We start from the raw sequence: 22210 nt of genomic DNA, 5'->3' as shown, positions 1-22210 counted from the left end.
CTCTGTACTTAAAACAAATGAAAGACTTAGATATACACAAAACACACAATGAATGGGTGCCGGTCTTAACAGATGTTAACAACTGACACAAATTACAAGTCACAACAGCTCCACATTTGTGCTTGCCTGAAAACTGTACCAGAGCAATTTCTACTCCCCCACCCCCGAGTTAGCACATATAAATATCAGGGCTGTGAGGTGCAGGGTAGCACACCCCTCCTTTATAAAAATACTGTTTTAAGTCATTTTTCCTTTTGCTTTGAGCTGTCAGCTATTACACAAATGCTGCACATGTCAAGCACACAAGAGTCACATTTTTGTCATGGACTCAAGAGAGTAACTTTCATAAAAATTGGTCCTGCAGCCTTCATCAAACAAGGCTAAAACTTGTGTTAACTAATTAAACATTCATTCCTAGAATGGCAATTTTGTCATAACAGGCAAGTGTGCTCAACAGTTGTCTGTGTACATTTGAACACAAAAGTGTATGCAGGTTAGGGGTAAGTGGAGAGATTTAGTGTAAGCACATACATATGTATGCGGCCAAGGTTTAAGTAGACGGATGTAGTGTGGCGTGTGTCAACACGTGTGTGTCTCTGAGCCTATCATGTATATCCGCAGTGTTGTGGAAATTTAAACGTAATATGTAAGCTCAGGGTTAGCATCAATTATTAAATGAGATACAGGGACAAAAGTCCCCCTGCCCATCTTATTAATGCATGCTCAACCTAACCCTATACTTTATCTTAAAAATCACCTTTCCATATACTACCACTAGTCAGACTAATTTAGGCTGGGAGATATAACCTACCAACTAGATGAAAATACTACATACTTCTTTACCAAGTTTTTTTTTCTCCTGGCCCCAGAGCTACAAAGCCTTCCAGGAAGGAAAAAAACAACCAAGAAGTACATTTTTATAAGAAAAAGAAAGAAAGGACATCATAACTCATTAGCATTTAAAATTCATGCTTGTAACTGGAAAGTCAAGTTCAAAAAAGAACCAGTGTATTAGGACTACATTGACCTTCCCTAAGCAACATAAAAACTTTTTACACTGCTCCCCCTCCCCCATATGTAATATTCCAATTTCTCCCAAAACTGACAGTTAACCAGCATTACACTCTACAAAATGAAAGGCTAAAGAACTATTCATGCCCAGATCAAAAAATATTTCTAAGTTGCTCCTGAACCCAAACTGGTTTCATTAAAATGCATTTCCCCCTCACATGGTAGGAATCCTCCTGATGAAAGCGTACAAGTTACAAAGAAATGTGTGCTTCACAGCAAACATCTCTGAAAAAAAGGATGAAGAAATGTGCCAGTAAGCTCATAGAGACCGAGGGAAGCAAAAAAAAATGTGAAGAGCAAACACAAAGTTAAAAAAGCCATCTTATAGGTAGAATTTTTCAGATGAAGGGTTATTTAAAACAGGGAAAGTGTAAAAAGCACTTTTCTAAAACCTCTAATAAAACTTGCCTATCGTGCCAAAAACAGAAACCCTCATATTTGACTACAAGGACTAGAACTGATCTCCTTTAGCAAAGTTTGATTACAAATGCTTAAGACCAGCTATCTGTCCCACATGAGCACAAAGCAAGCATGAATCAAAGTGCTGTTAGCCTAGAATGTGCATAGAGTCCTATAGTTTAACTGTGACATGCACCTTCTCCAGCAGTCAGAACTCTTTGGTGTCAACTATAAACACTGAAGCTTGACTTTCATTATATTCTTATATCTATATCCACAAAAGCAGGTGTGTGTGTGTGTGTGTGTGTGTGTGTGTGTGTGTGTGTGTGCAGTACAGGCAATACAAGCCTGATTTAAGAGGCATTTTTTTTTTAAAGAGAGACTATTACCAGCCTAACAACTGATCATACCTACAACTTCCTACCATGTTTTAAATGCTCTCAGATGGACACTTCCTTTCATAGGAGCAGCAGGCTAACACCATGTCATATTTTCCATACAGAACATGCTTTTTAAAATCAAACACTTTTAGTTAATTGTTTGTTGTATTTGACTAACACACCCACAGGTACTTCACACACAGATGGAAAATAACACTTTGGAATAGTATGTTATTTATAACCCTCTCAAAACACCAACGCAATTATTTCTGTGCAGCAGTTAACACAGAGGATTATGGCTCAGAGCTGTTAAGAAGCCACTTCCTGTATTTAAGAGTACAAGGTTTGATTCCTTCCACCTCCATTTGCCTACTGAGTTAATTCTTAGCAAGTCACTTAACCAGAGTTCTCCTGGGTTGCCCCTGAAAAGGAACATTCGATCAGTGGGTTTGCCCATTTAAAACACACAAACACTCATGTTAGCAATCAGAGTTAACAGGCAAATATGGTGCAAAACATTACATTATACTGCTCTAGTTGACAGCAGATGCAGACGTCTGCTAAGTGCACTTAGTCCATGGCCCTGCACCTCTTCTTCCCCCTTCCCAGTTTTCCACCTCCACTGCAGGTCCCATTTACCCCATGTTCTCTACTTGCCTCCTTGTAGAAGGAGGCATGGACAGCCTACGGATTCCCTAACACCCACCATGCAGTTTCAGTACACGAAAGAGAGTCTTCAGATGTATCAAACGGTAGTCAAAAACTTGATCTAAAAATGTCATTTATAAGTATGTGTGTAGGTTTTACATTAAGTTATTACTTATTGCCCAGTACACTAGATCAATTCTGTAATCTTGCAATGGTGCTTTTGTAGGATGTAGACCTAACTAGAGCATTTGAAACAGTCAACCACAGACTACTTCTACTCAAGCTGAAAAAGACTAAACGTTGCTGAAAACACAACAGTCTGGTCCAAACAAAAACACCACAGTCTGGTCCAAACAAAAACACCATCAAGAACATTCCAAGTATACACCATTTCCTCAGATGTTTCCACTTGTTCCGCAAGGCTCAGTCCTTTTCTCGCTGTCAATAACGTAACAATGGACCTTCCACACCTTATTATGAATACAGGTGATACACTTCTGGACACAAAAACACAATCACTCCAGACACATGCAATCCAAATTCTTTTAACATTACTATAGCAGAACTACTGAATACATGAAAAATAGTGGCATACTTTTTTTCCTAGTACGACGAAGCTCCCATCACTACCACAACTATTAAAGACACAAAAGGTAATACTTTTTCTTATGTTCAAGAGCAGAAATATTTAGGCTGGACACTAGACTCAATCTCAGTAATCACATTGACAAATGTACTAAATGTTCTTTCACAATTAAAACCGTTAAATTGTCCAATTATCCCCAACTACCAGGAAATCTATGGTTAAAAAAGTATTCTTTCCTAAACCAGATTACACTCTGCCACATCCCTGCCCGCACTTCTACAACTGCCAAAAGCTACAGAATGGCCAGCAAATTTACAAAATGTTAGCTCTGCAAAGAGAGCACCATTGTGATGTACTTCACGAGATACACCGACAATTCCAGATACAGCCATTCTTCTGGAAACTTGGTTCCCAAAACAGCATACTACCTCCCTCTTAAAAGGGAATTACCTCAGACACCAAAAATTACCACCTTAAGAACAGCCAAGGAAATACTATTGCCGTTTGAAGCCCTAAATTCAAACTAGCCAAAGGTGAGACAGCCTTCTCAACAGCTGGACCTGCACTTTGGAGCCATGTTTCAAATAATGGAAGAAAGTGTATTAAGTAAAAGCCTTAAAAAAAATTAAAAACCCTAGTCAATAAATCTTAACTGTCATGTTTTCAAGATGGCAGTTGAATAGAAATTCATCAGTGTATATAAAACTCATATCATTCATCTTATATCATTTTAGCATGGTAATGGTTGGTATTCCTCAAATTAATATGCAATTGCTTTTACTGTATAATCTCTTTGCCTGTCCATCTTATAATATTGTCCCCAGACAATGGCTGAAAAAGTAATTTGGCCAGCCCACCTACCTGGTCAACAATCAAAATAAAATTTAAAAAGTAGTTGGTGTTGCAATGAAATGGAATGATGCAGCAACATACAATGGTGACAGAGGCCATAAAATAATCACAGCAGCTTCAGCTGATGTAATGGAATCTAGCCGGTATCTGCCCCACGTACAGTAGCTCAGCATCAGTTACATGAGAACTGTTAAACAGCATTAGCAAGGCAGTCACAGAAAATGGACTCTGCGTTACCAAATTTATTAAGGAAATAAACAGCAAGTCCCAGGTTAACAATATACAGAAGTCTTAATAAGGGGAATTGAAGTCCTTGGAGAGACTGCGGCAATATCCATGTGAAGACTCAATTTTAATTTAGTGATACTAGCCATATTAGGAAACCTAGCTGAAGAGACTCATATGTGAAAAGGAAACACTTATTGACATTTGTTTACTGAGAAAGACCGACTGGAATTCCTTTGGGATAAAGCACAGACAGTACAATGGGAAGAGAACACTGACAAAAGAGCAGGGTGGCTTCAAACCTCTAGATTTGGAGGCATACTCAAGATTAAAATATTTGAGTCAAGACACTGAACCGGAGAATAGAAGCACATGGACAGTGCCCAGCAGGGTAATGACAGGATCACATGCTGGCATTTGGAAATCAATATAAAAAAAGCTAGCACTGAATAAAGGAATGAATCAATGCAGAGGGGCAAGTCACTCCTAGATATGCAACTAATTAAGAAAATGTTGAATTTTTTTGCATGGAATATCCACAAATATTTCTGTACTCAGATGTTGGAGATGTGATTGTTTAGAAAGTAGCTCTTGGCGGCATATATTTTGGGAATGTACAGAATTGCTTCAGTACAAAAATGACGAATATGTTGGATGAGAACTGAACATCGGTATAGAAACGTTTTTGCAGAGTTGGTGTACTAAAGAGGTGAAAACGTGATTTTCAGTGTTGATAGTGACTTAAAGCTGCAAGTAGAAAATGGAAAACCAGAGACAAGCCATCAATAAGTGGTGAAAAAATGGCTACAGATATTAAGAATATGGAACCGAGAACTATGAGAGATCAGAAATGAACTCCACATAACAAAAAAAAAAAAAAATTCAAGTTGGCCGTAGATGGCATAGCATTCCCCATCTGTATTTTAATTAACCATTCGATTCAAGAATCCCATGTACCCCCCTCCTCTGGAAAACAAAGCCTTTATAATTCCATTGCACAAAGATGGCAACAATACTGACATCCCTATAGCCATCCTCTCCCCCATCTCAAAACTTCTCGAAAAGTGTATTCACCTTCAACTCTTACACCCCACCTTCTAGACAACCACCTGCTTACCCCTACACAACACAGATTCAAACTTGGACATACCACTACAGCCCTACTATCCTTTCAACAATATTAACCGTCCCTGCGACTCTGGACATATAGTATCTGCTACTCTATTTGACCTTTCTAAGGCCTTTTATACAAATTTCCCAAAGCCTTCTTCTTTCTAAGCTCTCCCAATTTAATCTCTCTCTCTGCTCTTTAAACTGGTTTTCTAGTTCTCTCTCAGAAAGAAATCGGTCAAATGGATAACTGCACCTTGCCCTACCTTAACTCACTGACTGGTGCCCCCCCAGGAATCTATCATGGATCCTCTTCTATTTAATACCTTCTTAAATGACTTCCACCTCTGCGTACCCAATGCCAAACTTGTTCAATACGCTCAACCATAATCTGCTCTGCTGAATCCCTCCCTAAACTCTTGCATACAACACAAACTGCCTGTAACAGTACTGAAACTTGGATGCACAACAATCACTTAGCTCAACGCATCCAAAACCAAAATTATGATCTTTACTCCCTCTACGAATTCCAAAAGTCTCAAATGCCTTTCCCAAAGTCAAAATAAACCCCCCATCGAAATAGTCTTCTAAACTATAAACTTCTAGGTGTCATTACTGAACTAAAATTTGACATTCACCTCCAAACTAACATCAAAACACCAGAAACTAGGAATGCTCTACCGACACAATCTCTTCCTCTTCTGTGACTAAACTTACTCGCTCCACCACATACCTCCTACCTTCCCAATCTGCAAGCCACCCTCAAAACTAAACTGGCATCCTGTTACAATAAAATCTCCAAGTCTGCTACCAGCTCAAAATCTTCATCCCACCACAGTGACTCCTTATTTTCAAACTGTCACAATGTCCCTCCCTCTCCTCCATCCTCACTGTGCACCTTCCCGATCAAACTCTCGGATCCAATAACCAAAACCTCCTTGAAGTACACAAACCTATGTTCAGCCCAGGGCAACTTCTCCTGTCCTTCTCCCTTGCTTGAAAATGGAACTAACCTCCTCCCCATATCCGTACTACAAAAAAAAAAAAAAAAAAAAAAAAAAAAAAAAAAATACTCCTCCTTCAAAGTCTTTGCTCAATTCATACCTCTCCTCTAACTAGGAATGCTCCTGCTCCCACCCCTCCTAACCCACCTCAGACTAATTTAGCATACCCCAGGCTAGGTGGCTATACAGGACATAACTTCTTCACTTTACACATTTTAAACTGCCTGTGTAATTCAACAGTTTTGGATAACTTATGTTCTAACTATAACTATTAATGGTTTGTGTTTGTACTTACTGTATTAACCATTATATTACTTATTGTAGGACATTTGTACCTTTAGTCTCAGGAGGTGTTACTGGTTTATCTCCTAGCAATATTTGTCTGATTACTGTATACACTATATCTTGCTGAGTTTTGGTAAATACTTTTACCGTGGAGCTTTTCTCCTCAGGCCTCTATTGAAAAAGGGCTCATCTTTGCCCAATCGACTTTCCCAGTCAAACTGCAAATAAATAAAAAAGGGCTGTATGGAATTCTGTAATGAAAAACTGTTCCATGTGCAGTGTAGCTCAATATCGAACATATTTAATAAAGTCAGAAAGAAAACCACTACCACCAACTGTAGACTTTTAGATCCAAACAAGCAATATAATCCAAAACTGTATAAAACCACAAAGGACCCAAAAGAGTCTGCAGATTCCAGTATTAAAGTCTTCAATGTAGAAAAAGTCACATCCACATGAGCGCTTTCATACGTATGTATCCTACCCACTTCATCAGATGCTACTATTATCCATTGCACCATTTGCTACTTCCATTGCACCATTTGGTGCAATGGATTGTAGTAGCATCTGATTAAGTGGGTGGGATACATTCATACCTACAAAAAAAGTGTTCATGTGGATGTGATTTTGTGAGACTTTTTCTACATTAAAGACTTACTGGAATCTACAGCCTCTTTTAGGTCCTTTGTTATTTTATACATATTTGATAAAGTAAACTGCTATACAAGGTATGAAGTCACTGGTCTAATTAAGATTTGTAATAAAGTGAAAATAAAATACTGTCACCAGTTAATTCCTGATCTCAAAATTTAAACAGATTTTAATAAAGAAGCAATGATAAATCAAACCTGAATTTAAAGACTAGATTGTGGTATTTGATTTACATACTTAAACAGCAAGTTATCAAAAAAATGCAAACAGTGATTATTTTACAAAAGGCTACTTTGTTAATACTTTAGAAAACATAACTACATCAGCAATCAGTGCTGAAACAAAGTACACCACACATAGGATTGGTCAGCATGCAAAATCAAAACGTGGGAACAATAAAGATTTGCTCTAAAAAAGAAAGAAAATTAGGCTCAAGTCTCACATAAAACATTGGTTTCATTTTTAGTTGCCTTTCTTTGTAAATGCAACTTCATTAAGTTTTTGGAGATTTGTTTTTCTGTTCATGGCTTCCACACTTTTGGAATGGACATTCGCTCAGACATTTATCACCAGCTTCATGGACACTGAGAACACAATACAAGATCGCCATTTCTGTAGACAACCTAGATTTCCATCATAACTGCCTGTATTTTTCCCGTGTGCGCCTGCTATGCAGCCTCTAAATTTGTTACCATCTGCATCAGTGTAATGATGCAAACATCTCTTTATTTAAACATAAGCTAGACTGAAAAAGGAAAATATTATGAAAAGGTACACGTCCGAGCACGCATGATGTATTGTTACAGCCTAATAAAACTAACATGGTAGTAACCTTCCTGCTACTCACCTTGTGGCACACCTATTAGCAGACCTTAGCGCTTATGTTTTAAAAGCGCTGAAAGATAGAAAGAATGAATCCATTCTACACAGCCAAAACATAACACTCAAGTGTATGTGACAGTGTATTTCTTTTTAATAGTCCTTTTAGCTTATCTACAATTATTGAAACTATAAACAGCAGTCAGTGAATGCCCCACTTCATACAGTTCTATTTCCTTCAGATGCCATTTGTATAATAAAAGGAATCTACCGAGTGGATGAATTCGTTCAATGAATAGCATTTAACAAACAAACCCAAGCAGAAATAAAAAATGCTAACCTTTCAGCCAAGCAGAAAGAACACTAGCAGAACTAAACAACATTGTGGCTAAAGATGGGCATAACATTCAATTGCAGGTCTTGACACTACAGTGAAATTCTGGATTTTCTCCCATCAAATCTCAGACTTGTACTGAGGAAACATGATAGAAATATGGTGCAAGTATGCCTGCTGACACTGTGTGCACACATGTTAACTTGACTGGCTACAGGATAGGAAATGGACTATGGTTGTGGAGTTTTCAGTTAGGAACAACCAGTTTTTAAGAACTCCTTATCCAACTATCAAAGCTTTCCTAATGGAATTTAATAAGTGATAAAATATTAACTTAAGCCATATTTATATTACACTCAATTTCGACATCAATACCATTGAAATATGGTATCTTTTTTTACCTCTTCTGACAGAATGGATGTCATACGTTATGATATGTCAGCAGAACGGTGTACTATCATAACCTATCAAGTGTGTTTCACATGCACACATGGGAAAGCTGAGGCCCAAAGAGAGAGATCCCCCAGTTTATGCAACTCTCGCACAGAAGACCTATCCAATTATTTCCAAATCTTGAGCTCATTTGCCAGTTCATGCAACTGTTCACGAAAAAGACCCAGAAAGTTATTTCCAGAACTGTGCCAGTCTGGTCTCAGTAGCAGGACCATTTAAAGGGGAGTTGCACCTTAATGCCTCAAATCAGTAAGAAAAGTGGAATAGAGTCCATAGTTGCCAACTTCCATGGTCAGATGTGTTGCAGCAGCCATCAATACAAAAACAACCAGCCAAGAAAAAGGCCTTTGAGTAAGGTGAGCTAACTGCAAGGGGAAAAAAAAGCCAATACCCAGTCTAGAACACTGGGCACAACCCTAGAGCCATTACCTTGGCAAAAACAAAAGGAACAAAAATAATAAAGACAAATGATATACAGCAAGCACAACGGAATAGGAGAGAACTCAGAAGTGGGAAAACACAAAATAATGGAAGTTCTCCCAACACAAGCCATATAAAGCAAAAGTTGTACAGACAAAGGAAAAAAGGTAGGCAAGCCAGAAGCATTAGTTCTCAATCAATTCGGGACAGATCCAGAAATAAATCAGGAACACTGACACTGAAGAGAAAATAAAAAGTCTGTAACCAAGTGCAATTACCCACTTTTTTCTCCACAAGTCATTAATTTTAAGAGGGTTTAAGATTTGTAAAGCTAGAGTCAAAATCAGGGACAGTTGAGAGGTACGGCCAGTAGGGATAAACCTATCAAACTTTAATCCATACATCTAGCCATTGTATAAACTATTTAGCTTGTATAAACTATTTAGTTTGCAAGATAGTGGTCCCAATCTTAACTAACCAAACAAAACTTTTTCATTTTCTAGCAACAGTCCACTCATCCCAAGGTCAGCTCTTGCTTCAGTGTCAAAGGTTGGGACAATTCCTGCATGACTGCCACCACTGCACCCTCCTGCTGCTTTATTCCCTCCATCCCTGCTGCTCTCTCTCATGAACACAGCTGAATATTGCTAAACTACTCCACTTAAGAGTGGTTCCTCCTCACAACTGGAAAACAGCATGCCGCTCTGTTCTAGAGCGGAACTGTCACATCCTATCTGAAGGTGCTTATTTTCAGTCCAGTCGTTCCGTATTTAGTAGCAAACCACTGCAGTGTATGTGGAACTTAACAAGACAACACTGCCTGCCTGATGACTACAGATGCAGCCTTCACCTCCAAACTGTATAGTCATAGATGCACATGCGACAGTTTTTCCTGTCAAGAGGGTGTCCAGGATGGTCGACCAAGGCAAATTTTAATTGACATCTCTATTTCTTTCAGCACTCATCAATTCTGCAACTGTGAACTTCAAAATGACAATTACTCACTGGCATTACTACTATCATGTCAAACTCTCCTTTTGTGAATGTTTACAGTTCAGTTACTACATCACTACTTTGCTGGCATTGTGACACTGCTATACTATCATTTCAGACCAAGTCACTCAATTCTAAAACTGGAGTAATTTGGAATTGGAACTTTCCATTTGAGGTTTGAAACTATAGTTTGGACTTTTTACTGAAAGATTTTTGTCTAGGAATCAGCACTTGTTTCAGTCAGAGCTCTGATATTAAAACAGTACTGCTTCACTAGATCACAGGCCTGATTTGTGTGCATATTTTTCAATGACAAAGCCTCTTTCAAGAGAGGTGCAGTCACTCAAAAACTTCAGACTTTAGATTTACCACAAGTCGTATGCAACATTTGGTACCCTTGGATTATCCTGGGACTTTAAGCATTTGTGCCTCAGTGGAAGGCTGTCAGACATTTATTATTGTGGTCTCTTGTGATGTTAAGCACTTGTACAAACATTTAGGAATTTGAGGAATAAGCACTATAATAAACGTCACCTTGCAGCAGAATATCCTGCCCAATTAAATTACAAGGAAGGGAAACGAGACAACTTTGTTGGAATTCTATGGCCACCATGAATGCATACAACTCTCGTCTGCAAATAAAGGGACTGAGTGGCACAGAAGCAGGCCTCAAGCCCCATACTCGAGGGACTTCACACAGACATGCCAAGGTATACACAGCAAATGCCCTAACTACACAAAAATATGTGTAGACCATAATGGTGAACTCTCACGGTCGCTCAAAGTATAGAAGGATAAAGGAAATCCACTGTTCACAGTCAGAATAGAATCCACGCGTCTTCTTCCTAATCACAAAATCTGCCATTGGATATTATCATGGTAAATGCCTTCCCAGGGAAGCCAAAAAGTGAGATTAATGGAGAACGGGGTACATCTTCCTGTCCCCCTTTACAAACATGGGGACTGCACCAGATGAATATTCTGTGGAAGATTAAGATACATATGCAGTAAGAAAATCAGGAAGTATTTTGTGCTTGTTTTTGCATTGAACTGATCCCACTGACATACTTTTTTTCAGACACAACCACGGAACACTGGTTATATCCTGTGACTTGCCCAGAGATGCACAGCGTGCAACTGGACATCTGTGGGAAAACCACGGAACACTGGTTATATCCTGTGACTTGCCCAGAGATGCACAGCGTGCAACTGGACATCTGTGGGAAAACCTGTTGATAGCAGCTTGTAGCTTTTAATCCTCTACTAGACTGTTTACTTCCAAGCTTTTTCCCCTTACACTGGCACTCTCAAAAATTGTTCATCATTTTCTCCCTCAGTTTTCTAAACACTTAAAATCTTAAAGAATCCCACAGTCCTCCTGTAACTGGGAGTTGTATTTTGTATGTAATTTTTATGCTAATTGAGTATACAGATTTTTGACCAAATTCTCCTAATTTTCATGAGCCTTTGTCCAGATTTTTTAATACTTGCAAGCTGATAGGTAAAGTGTTAAAGTTGAATTGACAGGATTTTAGCCTGCAAAGTTTCAGCTAAATGCAGTGCAGAAAGTTTCAGATGAACATATATATTTAAATGTTCTTGCATCCACCGCTGCAGTATTCATCACATATGGGGTTCCCTGCCACGGAAGCCAGTCTGACCAGTCTACCAAAGCCTACTGTTCCTTTTAAAGTTATGTTGAATGTCACCTAAATTCTTGTTGTGTAGTGTAGGGCGTAAAGGTGACGCTCAGGTGTACCATCCTCCAGAACTTCTTTGCCATCAGTCTGAATGCTGTTTCTAACAGTCAGTTTGCATACGTACGCTTTTACTGTGTTCCAGTGATTACTCCCGTTTGCTGAAGTCCTCACTGTTGCAGATAAGTAGCCAGTTGGGGTTTTGTTGCGTTTCTTACATTTTTTTGTGCTGTTTGGGGTAGTCATCCAGGAAGGGTAAATGAGATAGATTCCCCATAAAAACGTAATAAAGACACAGTACACTTGTGTAAAATCCTACTGCAACGGTAAATATCCTTGCCCTCACCACTGCATATTCACTCCCTTCCTCGGAGTTTTTTTCTTCCCTGGATGTGCAGATTCTCCTAGTTTTTCTTTGGACTGGTGTTCCTACTAGGGCAATTAGTTCGGAGGATAGTATGCTTTAACTTCACCTTTATACCCTACGCAAGAAGCATTTTGGTGACATTTAACGTACCTTAAAGCAATGGTAGGCTTTGGTAGAGTGTCCGGATGTTGGGCTTCCATGACAGGGAATCCCATATGTGAGGAGTACTGCAGCGTTGAAAGCAAGGACATCTACTGTTATGGTAAGATTATATACAACTGTACTTTTCCATTTTTGTCTGTCCTCATGGCCCCCCCCCCTACGCAAGAAGCATTTTGGTGACATTTAACGTACCTTAAAGCAATGGTAGGCTTTGGTAGACTGTCCGGATGTTGGGCTTCCATGACAGGGAATCCCATATGTGAGGAGTACTGCAGCGTTGAAAGCAAGGACATCTACTGTTATGGTAAGATTATATACAACTGTACTTTTCCATTTTTGTCTGTCCTCATGCCCCCTCATAAGAAGCATTTTGGTGACATTTAACGTACCTTAAAGCAATGGTAGGCTTTGGTAGACTGTCCGGATGTTGGGCTTCCATGACAGGGAATCCCATATGTGAGGAGTACTGCAGCGTTGAAAGCAAGGACATCTACTGTTATGGTAAGATTATATACAACTGTACTTTTCCATTTTTGTCTGTCCTCATGCCCCCGCCCCCCGCCCCCCCCCCCCCCGGTGACTTGATCCTGTAACCTGCATTATTAAATCTCTCTCACACATGCAGAACATAGATAGGTAATGACCACCTGGATCACAGTCTGCCTTTTTATCTGAATAAGCTGTAGCCTGCCTCTGCTTATGCAAGATATAGGTCCTAGTTTTCGCCTGGAATTTTATACACCATCATCATCATGGGGATTGCTTGGTCTCCGTCTTTCGTGTTCTTTAATTTAGTCTCTGTTTCTTTACCCTACTTCCTGTCAAGCAGATTGTAGTAATTTACTGCACTTATGTATTTTCCCCGAGTTAACATACTTTGAATTGTCAAAAAAAAATTTTTTTTGCATGTATATGCAACATGGTTGCACATTCGTATGTAGCACATATGGCAATGGAAGGCTTTAAATTTGCAGGGGATAGGGTCCCAAAGGAAATGGCTTGTTTTATAGCTGGATGTCTGTAAGGGGTTAGCTGTAACGTTTTAACTTGCAGAGCTGTTGGCCTCCTCCTGTAGCCATAACTGTACGGTACTGCTTACTCTCTATCTGGAGGAGTGGGATCCTTTGGACATTTTGTAGGATCAAGTTTGTCTCATGGTCACCACTTCTGCTAACTGCCATCTTCCTTAGGACTCTCAAGACACAGACACACTAAAATAAAAAAAAGACTCCCTAGTCTGACCATGAAGACACTAGCTGTGACATTTACAGAAGCAAGGCCATGTTGAATGATGGAAAGGCCTTAAGTTCTGCCAAGATTTCTTGCAACTTAAAGGGGGATGGGTGGCATTTCCCAAGATTTTGTCAGCAAGGGTGGAGAAACTTGGATATAAATTGGAACGCTGTTGTGAGTTAGAGCATCTTAAATAAGCCTTGAACCTTTTAATGCTCCCTACTTTTGAGGAGATGCTGAGATGGTATCTGACAACTGGTGAGATCTGATCTTTCTGTAAATGTGGTTACTTCAGTAGTCAAATGACTCTGAGGTATGGAAGTGGAATAGATCAAGCCAGTAATGTTGAAGGCACTGCATTATAATTTGGGAGTGTTAATGCTGCTTTCATAATATGACAATCTAGCAAAATTTTGAGGCATAATTGCAAATCAAAAAGCCAAAATACTAATAAAACAAAATCCGAATCATGCTTAGAAGACAAACTGCACGATTCTAGCCTCCTCTGTTTACACATCACACTACTACAAAGAAAATAAATAATCCGCTAGCCACAAAAGCCAGGTACTCATCTTAAACTTTAACTGTGCCAAACACAACAATTTGACAGCTACAGAAAGGGAGGAAGTCTTACAACAGCACACAGTGCCTTCTGCATGCAACTGTACCAGGAAATAACATTAGTAGGAAATAAATATGCTACTTGGAACTCCTAGATCAAGTGCAATTAGACTCTCATGTTATAATACTATTATGTTGCTTTCCAGGAGTTTGCATCTTTCTTACAAAAGACAACACAGAATGAATTTATTGTGTTCCTGTTCAACTACTTCCCAATACTGTAAGACAACACTCCTGTACAGAATTAGAAAAAAAAAAGGGGGGGGGGTTGAGTGGGTACTCCAGATAGGAGAACAAAACACCATACCACACATAAGCAAAACTGGTGTCTGCCTAACATTTTGATCTAACCCTGCCAGACAATCATCATCATCAAATTAACAAACAGGCTTTCATATAGTGCTGAAAACAGAAACACTTTTCTATCCTTTATAGCAGATAATGCATATTATTTCAGAAGTCACCAAATATACTTGCAGCTACATGCTTTTATAAAGACAGATATTCCCATAAGTTTCTCACTTTCATCAACTTCACATAATTTTTTCAGAGAGCCCACTGTCAGAAACAAGTGGCCAGAAAAGAGTGTTAGTTGCAATACGTGTTAAATTATTAGCTGAGAAGGTATGCAGTAATCATCCCAATTTTTCTTTTTACTTTTTTTTTTTGGGGGGGGGGGCTTTAAAACAAATCTGTCCTGGGTCTCCCCTCCAGCTCACACACACACCTGTAGTTAAGAAAAGCAATGAGCTGATGATGTGCCTCACCAAAATGTAACCGATTTCATGACACCCTGTTATTTATATAGGGCAGATGAGAGGCATCTGTCTTCCATTCATTAGCAAGCAACCAACCAGGAAGGAGCACTGGTGTCAAAAAAACTGTTTTTATTTACAAAGTAACAATGCATCTGTGTGTTATCCAAGTCGAAAAAGTTCAAGATTCTGTCCACAGCCACACCTACAGGAAGTTACCACACTGCAATTAAGAAAAAGATAAACTGCAATCCAGCTGATTTTCAGTCTATGGTAATAAGGGAAGAACCTGATTAGCAAACAAGTTTCTGCACACAGAACCACAGTCTGAACCCTTTTTTATTGGCCCCAGGGTAAGAGAGATGAAATGAAAAACAGGCCCCGTATTCAAAGTGATGCATACAAATGTCTGCTGCACATAACAGCCAAAGTGACAACTATAAGCTTGTAATGCAGACCTGCACTTTCTAACCTGAACACTCAAATAAATATGGCTCTACAATTCCAGCAAAGATAACTCACAATATACCTGTGGAAGTAAACTGTGTGGCTATGCAAGGTACTGGCACTAAAATGTCATTCATCTACAAAATTAGACTTAGTACAGGCACACACTTGCAGAAAGCAAGCCATAGATGTTGTGTTGTTGTTACATTTTCTACTAGTACTGAATTAATTACTGATACTACCCTACCCCTAACAAACACTAATCTCTTTCCAATCACAGCCACCCATTAACAACTTACACCCAAGCCCAAAGTCTAGAACCTCTGTCCTTGCCATTCAAGTCACCCTGTTCACACCCGAATGTGAACCCCACTACTCCAATGCACAAAAATCCATGTATTGCCTTCTCAATCCTGTGCCCCATTCTAAACACCAAACTGCACCCTGCTATTGCATGCTGCTGCCAGGGTCTGACCTACCAATCATGCCACAGGCACTTAGATGATGGGTAGGCAAAAGGATTGGATATTTTATGCCATGAAGGGACGGCTAAATACAAAGGAACTAATCTACAATGAGTTAGTGAGGAATTCTACTTTTTGCTGACAAATTAACATCATGCAAGAAAAATTACAATTTCTGTTGTGAACATCACAGTAAGACATGTTGCAGCTGCTGAAAAACAAATTGGTATTAGGGAAAGAAAAGGGGCAGCCTAGAATGCAGGAAACCAGTACCATTTCAGCCACTTGTTGGCTGCTTATCACTATAAAGGGTGCAACTTTTCTTATTCTCTGGAATGCAAATGAGAGCAGTATCTGTAAGCAAATTCATTTAAATATACTAACCCCAAAATAAAAACTCCCAAGCCTAAAACTGTAAGCCCAACAAATGTATACCAAACCCTGAGCTGTAACACTAACCCTAAGTAATACAATAATGTGAATCACACTAACTACAATGTGAGCCTCATATTTCACCTCAAGTGAAACACTTCACACATTCTTGTCTTATTTCAAGGTTACGACACTTCCTCACAGCCTCTAGCTAAAAGTAACCATGGTCCACTGCTCCCCACACACACATTTCTGTTTTATTAACCGTCCCAACAGCCTGTATTGTAAATGAGTTCTAAAAGGGAAAAAGATGCACCACCAGAACTCCAGGAATACATAAATGCTTGTTGTCAGGTACATGGCTGGTTATGGTAGAGAGACAGCTAATATATTATGCTAATACTACGCATAAAGTACAGCAGGTGAACTTATGGGGAGGGGGGGGCTCCAGTGTCAAAAGGACAGCAGGTAGGATAAAAAAAGGATGTGGAGAATATTTAAAACAGCCGACAGGGCTATCACAGCTTTTAATGGAGTTGTTTGTGAAATCCAATGCAGTTGCAGCCAATGGTCAGAGCGCCACAAGCAATGCCTCAGACAGCCGCTCACAAGTTACATTTTCAGTCTGAACATCCTTCTGTAGACTCAAACAAGAGTGGGAGAGAGGGTCTCTAACAATGTGGCCCCCAAAAAGTAAGTGGATGCCAGTACCCTAAACAGAAAAAGCTAATGTCATGAGGGGGTTACTGCCCGTTACCCCAATCTAAGGTCAGGCAACAGCTTAACAAAGGAAGTTATTGCCACAAAAAAATAAATAAAAAACAAAAAGGAAGTACTGTTCCAAGTATCCCAATATAGAGCCACGCAGCAGATTGGGGGGGGGGGGGGCAAAAAAAAACACAATGTTATGAGGAGTCAATATTCAAAAGCATACTGTTCATAAACACAAGGTCACTCCTGACTGGGAACATCAGGCTCTTAAAAATCAACTTGCTAGAAACTTACCTCCCCTACCAAAGGGCTAGAGGAACTTATTATTCAGTTATCAAAAGTAATGCAGCCAGTGTTAAAATCCCCTGACAGGATTTGAACTAGGATCGGCATCATCCACAAGTAACCACCCAACCAAACCATGACAGCAATGGGCCATACTCAACTCAATCTGCAAGGACTGCCAGTCATCCGATCATTTACTTATTTAGCAAGTTTCTATATTTGTATTCTGGAAAGCCATGCCCCAAAATCGGTTTGTTCAATCCACCAATAGTATCAAAAAATAATCATTTAGTGCTGTGGTCAGTTGTCAAAGCCCTCTGGCCAACTTCACCTTCCACAAAACCCAACAAGCATCAAATGAATTTCTGATTTCTCCAACACAGGGTTAATAGCAAGAACATTTTATTGCCAGTACCTTCAGATAGCGCAGCATGTTGCAATGTTTAATGCACTGCAGAGACATTAAATCAGACTCCACGAACAAGTGAGAATTAGTGACTTCCAGGACAGGTACTACACTAGACTCATAACTGGGATTTTTTTAAAAATAATTATTACAGTGGTTAAACAGGATCTTGCACGGAATCTCTTATAGTCTGCAGCAGGGGTCATAAAACCCACCTTTGCTAGGGTTGCCACCTTTTCAAATGCCCAAAGTGGGACACTTGTAGAAACGTCAGATTTTGTAGGGCAAAACATGCCCACAGCCAGTACAAAAGACAAAACTTCACTTTTTTGCCTAAATAAAAGCTTATTCTTGTAGCATTTTAGTTGCTTATTCTGTTTCTTATAACATTTAGATGTTTCAGATACAAAATAACGTTTATGCAACTATTAAAGAAAATATAGGCAATGTTTTTGTCCTAAAAATCTCAGACATTTGCCATTTTTTCAATTTTTTTGCAGGACACAACTGCCCAAAGAAGGACTGTCCCTCGCAATTTTGTGTTTTCACAAAGAAAAGGTAAATTATTACGAGGAACAGTACATAAAAACATTTTAGAAAAATATTCAGAAATTCTTACTGCAGTAAGATTCCCATTCTTTTTAAATTTCTAAGTTGACAGCATTTAATAAGGGCATTACGTTACTGCAGGAAAGTCCAAAACACACACACACACACACACACACACACACACACACACACAGTACGTATAACGGATTCAGACAGCGTTGGAAAGGTTTGTGCCAAAAGGGCCGCTTCCATGTTGTTGGTCTGTAAAACAGACCAACGCTAGATAGTGCCTGTCAGTATTACATTATGAGTGGGACACGGCCTGCAGTGCACTTGTGTTTATATTCAGGAACACGTTAGGCAACGGCCCTCAAATGTAGCCGCGTTGTTCACCCCCATCCCCGGTGTGACAGACCTATCAAAGGTGTATACGTTAACAGCCATGCACACAAAGATGGAGTCTATTATCCGAAAACATTGTCTTAAGATTAGAGTTCCTCTTTTGGAGTCACTACCATGTATGAACGTCCGGTACAGCTGTGTGAAAAAGAAGCGTCCAGGTGTACTCATTAAGGGCGCATCTTCTCATCACACCTGGCCGAGTCATTTTTAACTCAAGGACAATGGAAGGTAGCCGAGCCTCAGAAAGGTACCTCCACCAGCGCTGTTCCAGCTGTGCGACTGCGCGGCTTCCGTGCCCTGCCGTGACAATATTTGATTTTAAACACCACCTGAGCGCAGGTGCAGAGCGCCGGAGCACAGCCGTGCACCGTGCCTAGCAACAAGCAGACGAGCATTTTCGGACTGGCAACAACGGCGGCACCGTGCAGGTGTTCCTAACAACCAGCCAGCCAACAAAAGGACAAGGCACAAAGTGAACACAGCTGCTCTAATTGATGCAGATGGTGCGCCAGGTCACCAATAATGCTGGCATGCGAGAAACAGAAATTAGGGCAAGGGGGGGTCACCCACTGGCGGGATGCTCACGGCATATGGCGGGGGTAGGGGACGCTCCCCCACGACTGTTATAATCTCCCTTAAGTACGACCCTCAGACAGCACTTACGTCACACCTCAGCATCAGCACCTTGTTAAAAAGCGGTTGCCTCCTTACCCTACAACATACAACTAGAGGATGGGGAAATACAGGACAATCCTTAATTATACTGAAAAGTGGACATTAAATTAACCTGCAAACAGCACTCCGTGTACATCACTCACCTAATAGGACAGAGGAGCGTTTCTACACAATTTCATATGCTCAAGATAGGCTCCAACTGCGGAAATGCATAGCTTGAAAAAAGACCCACAACATGGGGGTAGAGATAAAACCACAAGCATTAGTTAGCGAAAATGAAATGAACAAACGACTAGCACAATGCAAACGGAACAAGCATATTTAAATAGGTAATGCAAGGATAGTCCCACAATCTATACACCTCCTATAGGACAGAGAAGGTGAGTGGCTACATTCCGTGCTGTATATACCCCTGGTTAAGAACCCCGGACCACGGCAACGTGCACTCTCGAAACACACGAACAAAACATACAATTAAAACCCAAAATAACAACAGTAAAGCATCTCACCTGAGAGCCACTTTCACGCAGCAATCTCCCAGGTCTGCAGACATCCTGCTCGTCCGTGTCAGCACTTGGTACTACCTGAATTCACGTTTCATTTATTGAAGAGGCAGACTACTGAAACCAAGAGACAGTGGGGGCGACGGGGCTGCAGTGCGACCACCAATCTAGCAAAAACCGAGCAGATGCACTGAACTCCCAGTGTGAAGGAAAGGAGCTGCTACTACTGTTGCTACGGGCAGCTGACATGCCTTTGATTAAGGTTTTTCCGAGATAATCGATACATCGATTGAACCCCTGAAGGATGCTCTATTGACAAGCGGGGGGTCTTCATTCAGCCACTCCGCGTACAAACAGTTCCCGTCACCATCAGCAGTACATTCAGTCTACAAACACACACCGAAGCCGGCGACATACCCGCCCACATGGAGGCGGGCCAAACTAGCTCCAAGACACCTAGTGCTGTCAATGCAGAAAGTGGAAAGCAGGGGGCGGGACTGCAGCGAATGAAGCCCCGCAGAGGCCAGCCCCTGCAGCTGCGAATCGGGCGGGGCGATGTTTGGGAAGTTTGCGTAGTGGTTTGCCGAATGAGACATTAACAAGCAGCGGACCCTAGCGTCTTAGGAATTACACACTTGAAAACACTTCTTACCAGGTTCTACATCTTGCACATACCTGTCAACCGTACAGATTTCCCAAGAATATCCAGATTTTTGCCTCATATTTTTGGTCTTTTTCTCATAAAATTGTGGTTTTCTGGCAAATTGTTTGTAAATCATTGAATGATGAAGTCAGAAAATAATGACAGACGTTTGAGTTTCAGAATTCATACCCTTCACCTTCAGAAAATTCATGCTAATGCAAAACCTGTTATTCTGTTAACTTTCTAAGTTTGTAAGAAATATTTAAAAATGTCCATATTTTGAGGTATCCCCCCATTATTTATGGCTTTGTCCAGATTTTTTGCTTTAAGAGGTTGAGAGGTATGATCCAGCACTTGCTATTCCATCTTACTATTTACTTTTATTGGGCTGGATACGCTTTACTAATTTTTTAAGGATTCACTATTAAGAAATGTGGTGTAATGTGAAAGTGTTACTGGTTTGGAAAAGAAGATCCTTGTAGCTCCTGGATAGATGGAGTTTATTCTCTGCGAAGTCTGAATGTTTCTATGACAAAAGGGGATGGCTGCTGTGGCAATGTCTGGAGCATAGCTCTGAACCTACTGTCTCCAAATTGTGGAATAGTTGGACAAAATGTTCAGCACTTAATAAGTAATTACTAACATCTTCAGTTAGGAAGCTAACAGGATGGGTGAAATAAGTTACTTCACTCTTCTTTAAAGTTCTTTTGATGAATCATTATGATTCAGTAGTATTTACCATGGATATTAGTTAAAAAAGAAAAAGAAAGACCAGTTGGCATAATGGTTAAGGTCTTCACCTCCCATGCACAAGGTACAAAGTTTGATCCTGACCTCCGAACAATGCCTGTTTGGAGTTTGCATGTTCTCCCTGTGCCACCAGTTTCTCCCACGTCCAAAAACATGCTGCTTTCATCTCAAACTCACCAATGAATGAAGCTGTGGGCAGCAGGACAGACTCTACATAATGCCTTATAGGGGGAAAAGTTGTACAGACCAATTGCTTTGGGCATCAACTGTGGTACGCAGTATCCTCAACATAGGAGAACACAGATCACAGACTGCATGCCGTGGCAGGGCTAGCCACTTGACTGTGTAAAATATGGCTTTAGGTGATTCGGTCATGTTGATTAATGTAGCCAAAATGGGCAAGGGTAGTTATTGTCGATAAGCGGGTTGAGGACCTGGACTACCTTGACCCACACCAGGGACCCTTGCTAACAGTGGGAGGGGTATATGTGCCCCCATTGGCAAGTGTGTGCCCGCCATAAAGCCCAGCAGCCCTGGGTCAATAAGCTACTGGCTGGCCGGTGTCTAGTTGTCCAGCCAGGTTACCTGGGATAGCCCTGTTGAGCAAAAGCTGGATGTAAAACCTGCCAAACATTAACTGAGAATTGCTACGCTTAATGTAGGTTCGCTGACAGGACACAGGTTGGAAGTGGAGGAGGACATCCTATGTGTCCAAGAGATGAGATGGAAGGGTAGTGCAGCAAAGCCACTTGGCTTGGGATCCAGACTCTACTACTAAGGTGTGGGACAGGCTAGAAATGGTGTAGGAATTGTGGTGAGACAGAGGCTTCAGAAGGCAGTGAGGGATATAATCAGAATTAATGACAGACTCATCGAAATCAGACTCCAGTGTTATGATAGGGCAGTATTCATAATTTTAGCCTATGCCCCACACCAGG

At 40.4% G+C, this 22210-nt stretch overlaps 1 protein-coding gene across 2 annotated transcripts in view; it reads right to left on the bottom strand.

Moving 5' to 3' along the window:
- Nucleotides 1-20328, bottom strand: part of KIF21B (kinesin family member 21B) — a 1412490-nt gene extending 1392162 nt beyond the window's left edge. For both annotated transcript variants that reach the window (XM_044076606.1, XM_044076607.1), the window contains exon 1: nucleotides 19886-20328. In XM_044076606.1, the coding sequence (XP_043932541.1) occupies nucleotides 19886-19929 (44 nt within the window). In that variant the 5' untranslated portion in view covers nucleotides 19930-20328. The remainder of the gene's footprint in view (nucleotides 1-19885) is intronic.
- Between the last annotated feature and the right edge of the window lie 1882 nt (nucleotides 20329-22210).

This window comes from Protopterus annectens, chromosome 7.part0 (assembly GCF_019279795.1).
Source record: "Protopterus annectens isolate FY-2018-M chromosome 7.part0, PAN1.0, whole genome shotgun sequence".
Lineage (NCBI taxonomy): Eukaryota > Metazoa > Chordata > Ceratodontiformes > Protopteridae > Protopterus > Protopterus annectens.
The sequence above is the reverse complement of the archived record's forward strand: the minus strand, read 5'-3'. Positions and strand labels throughout refer to the sequence as shown.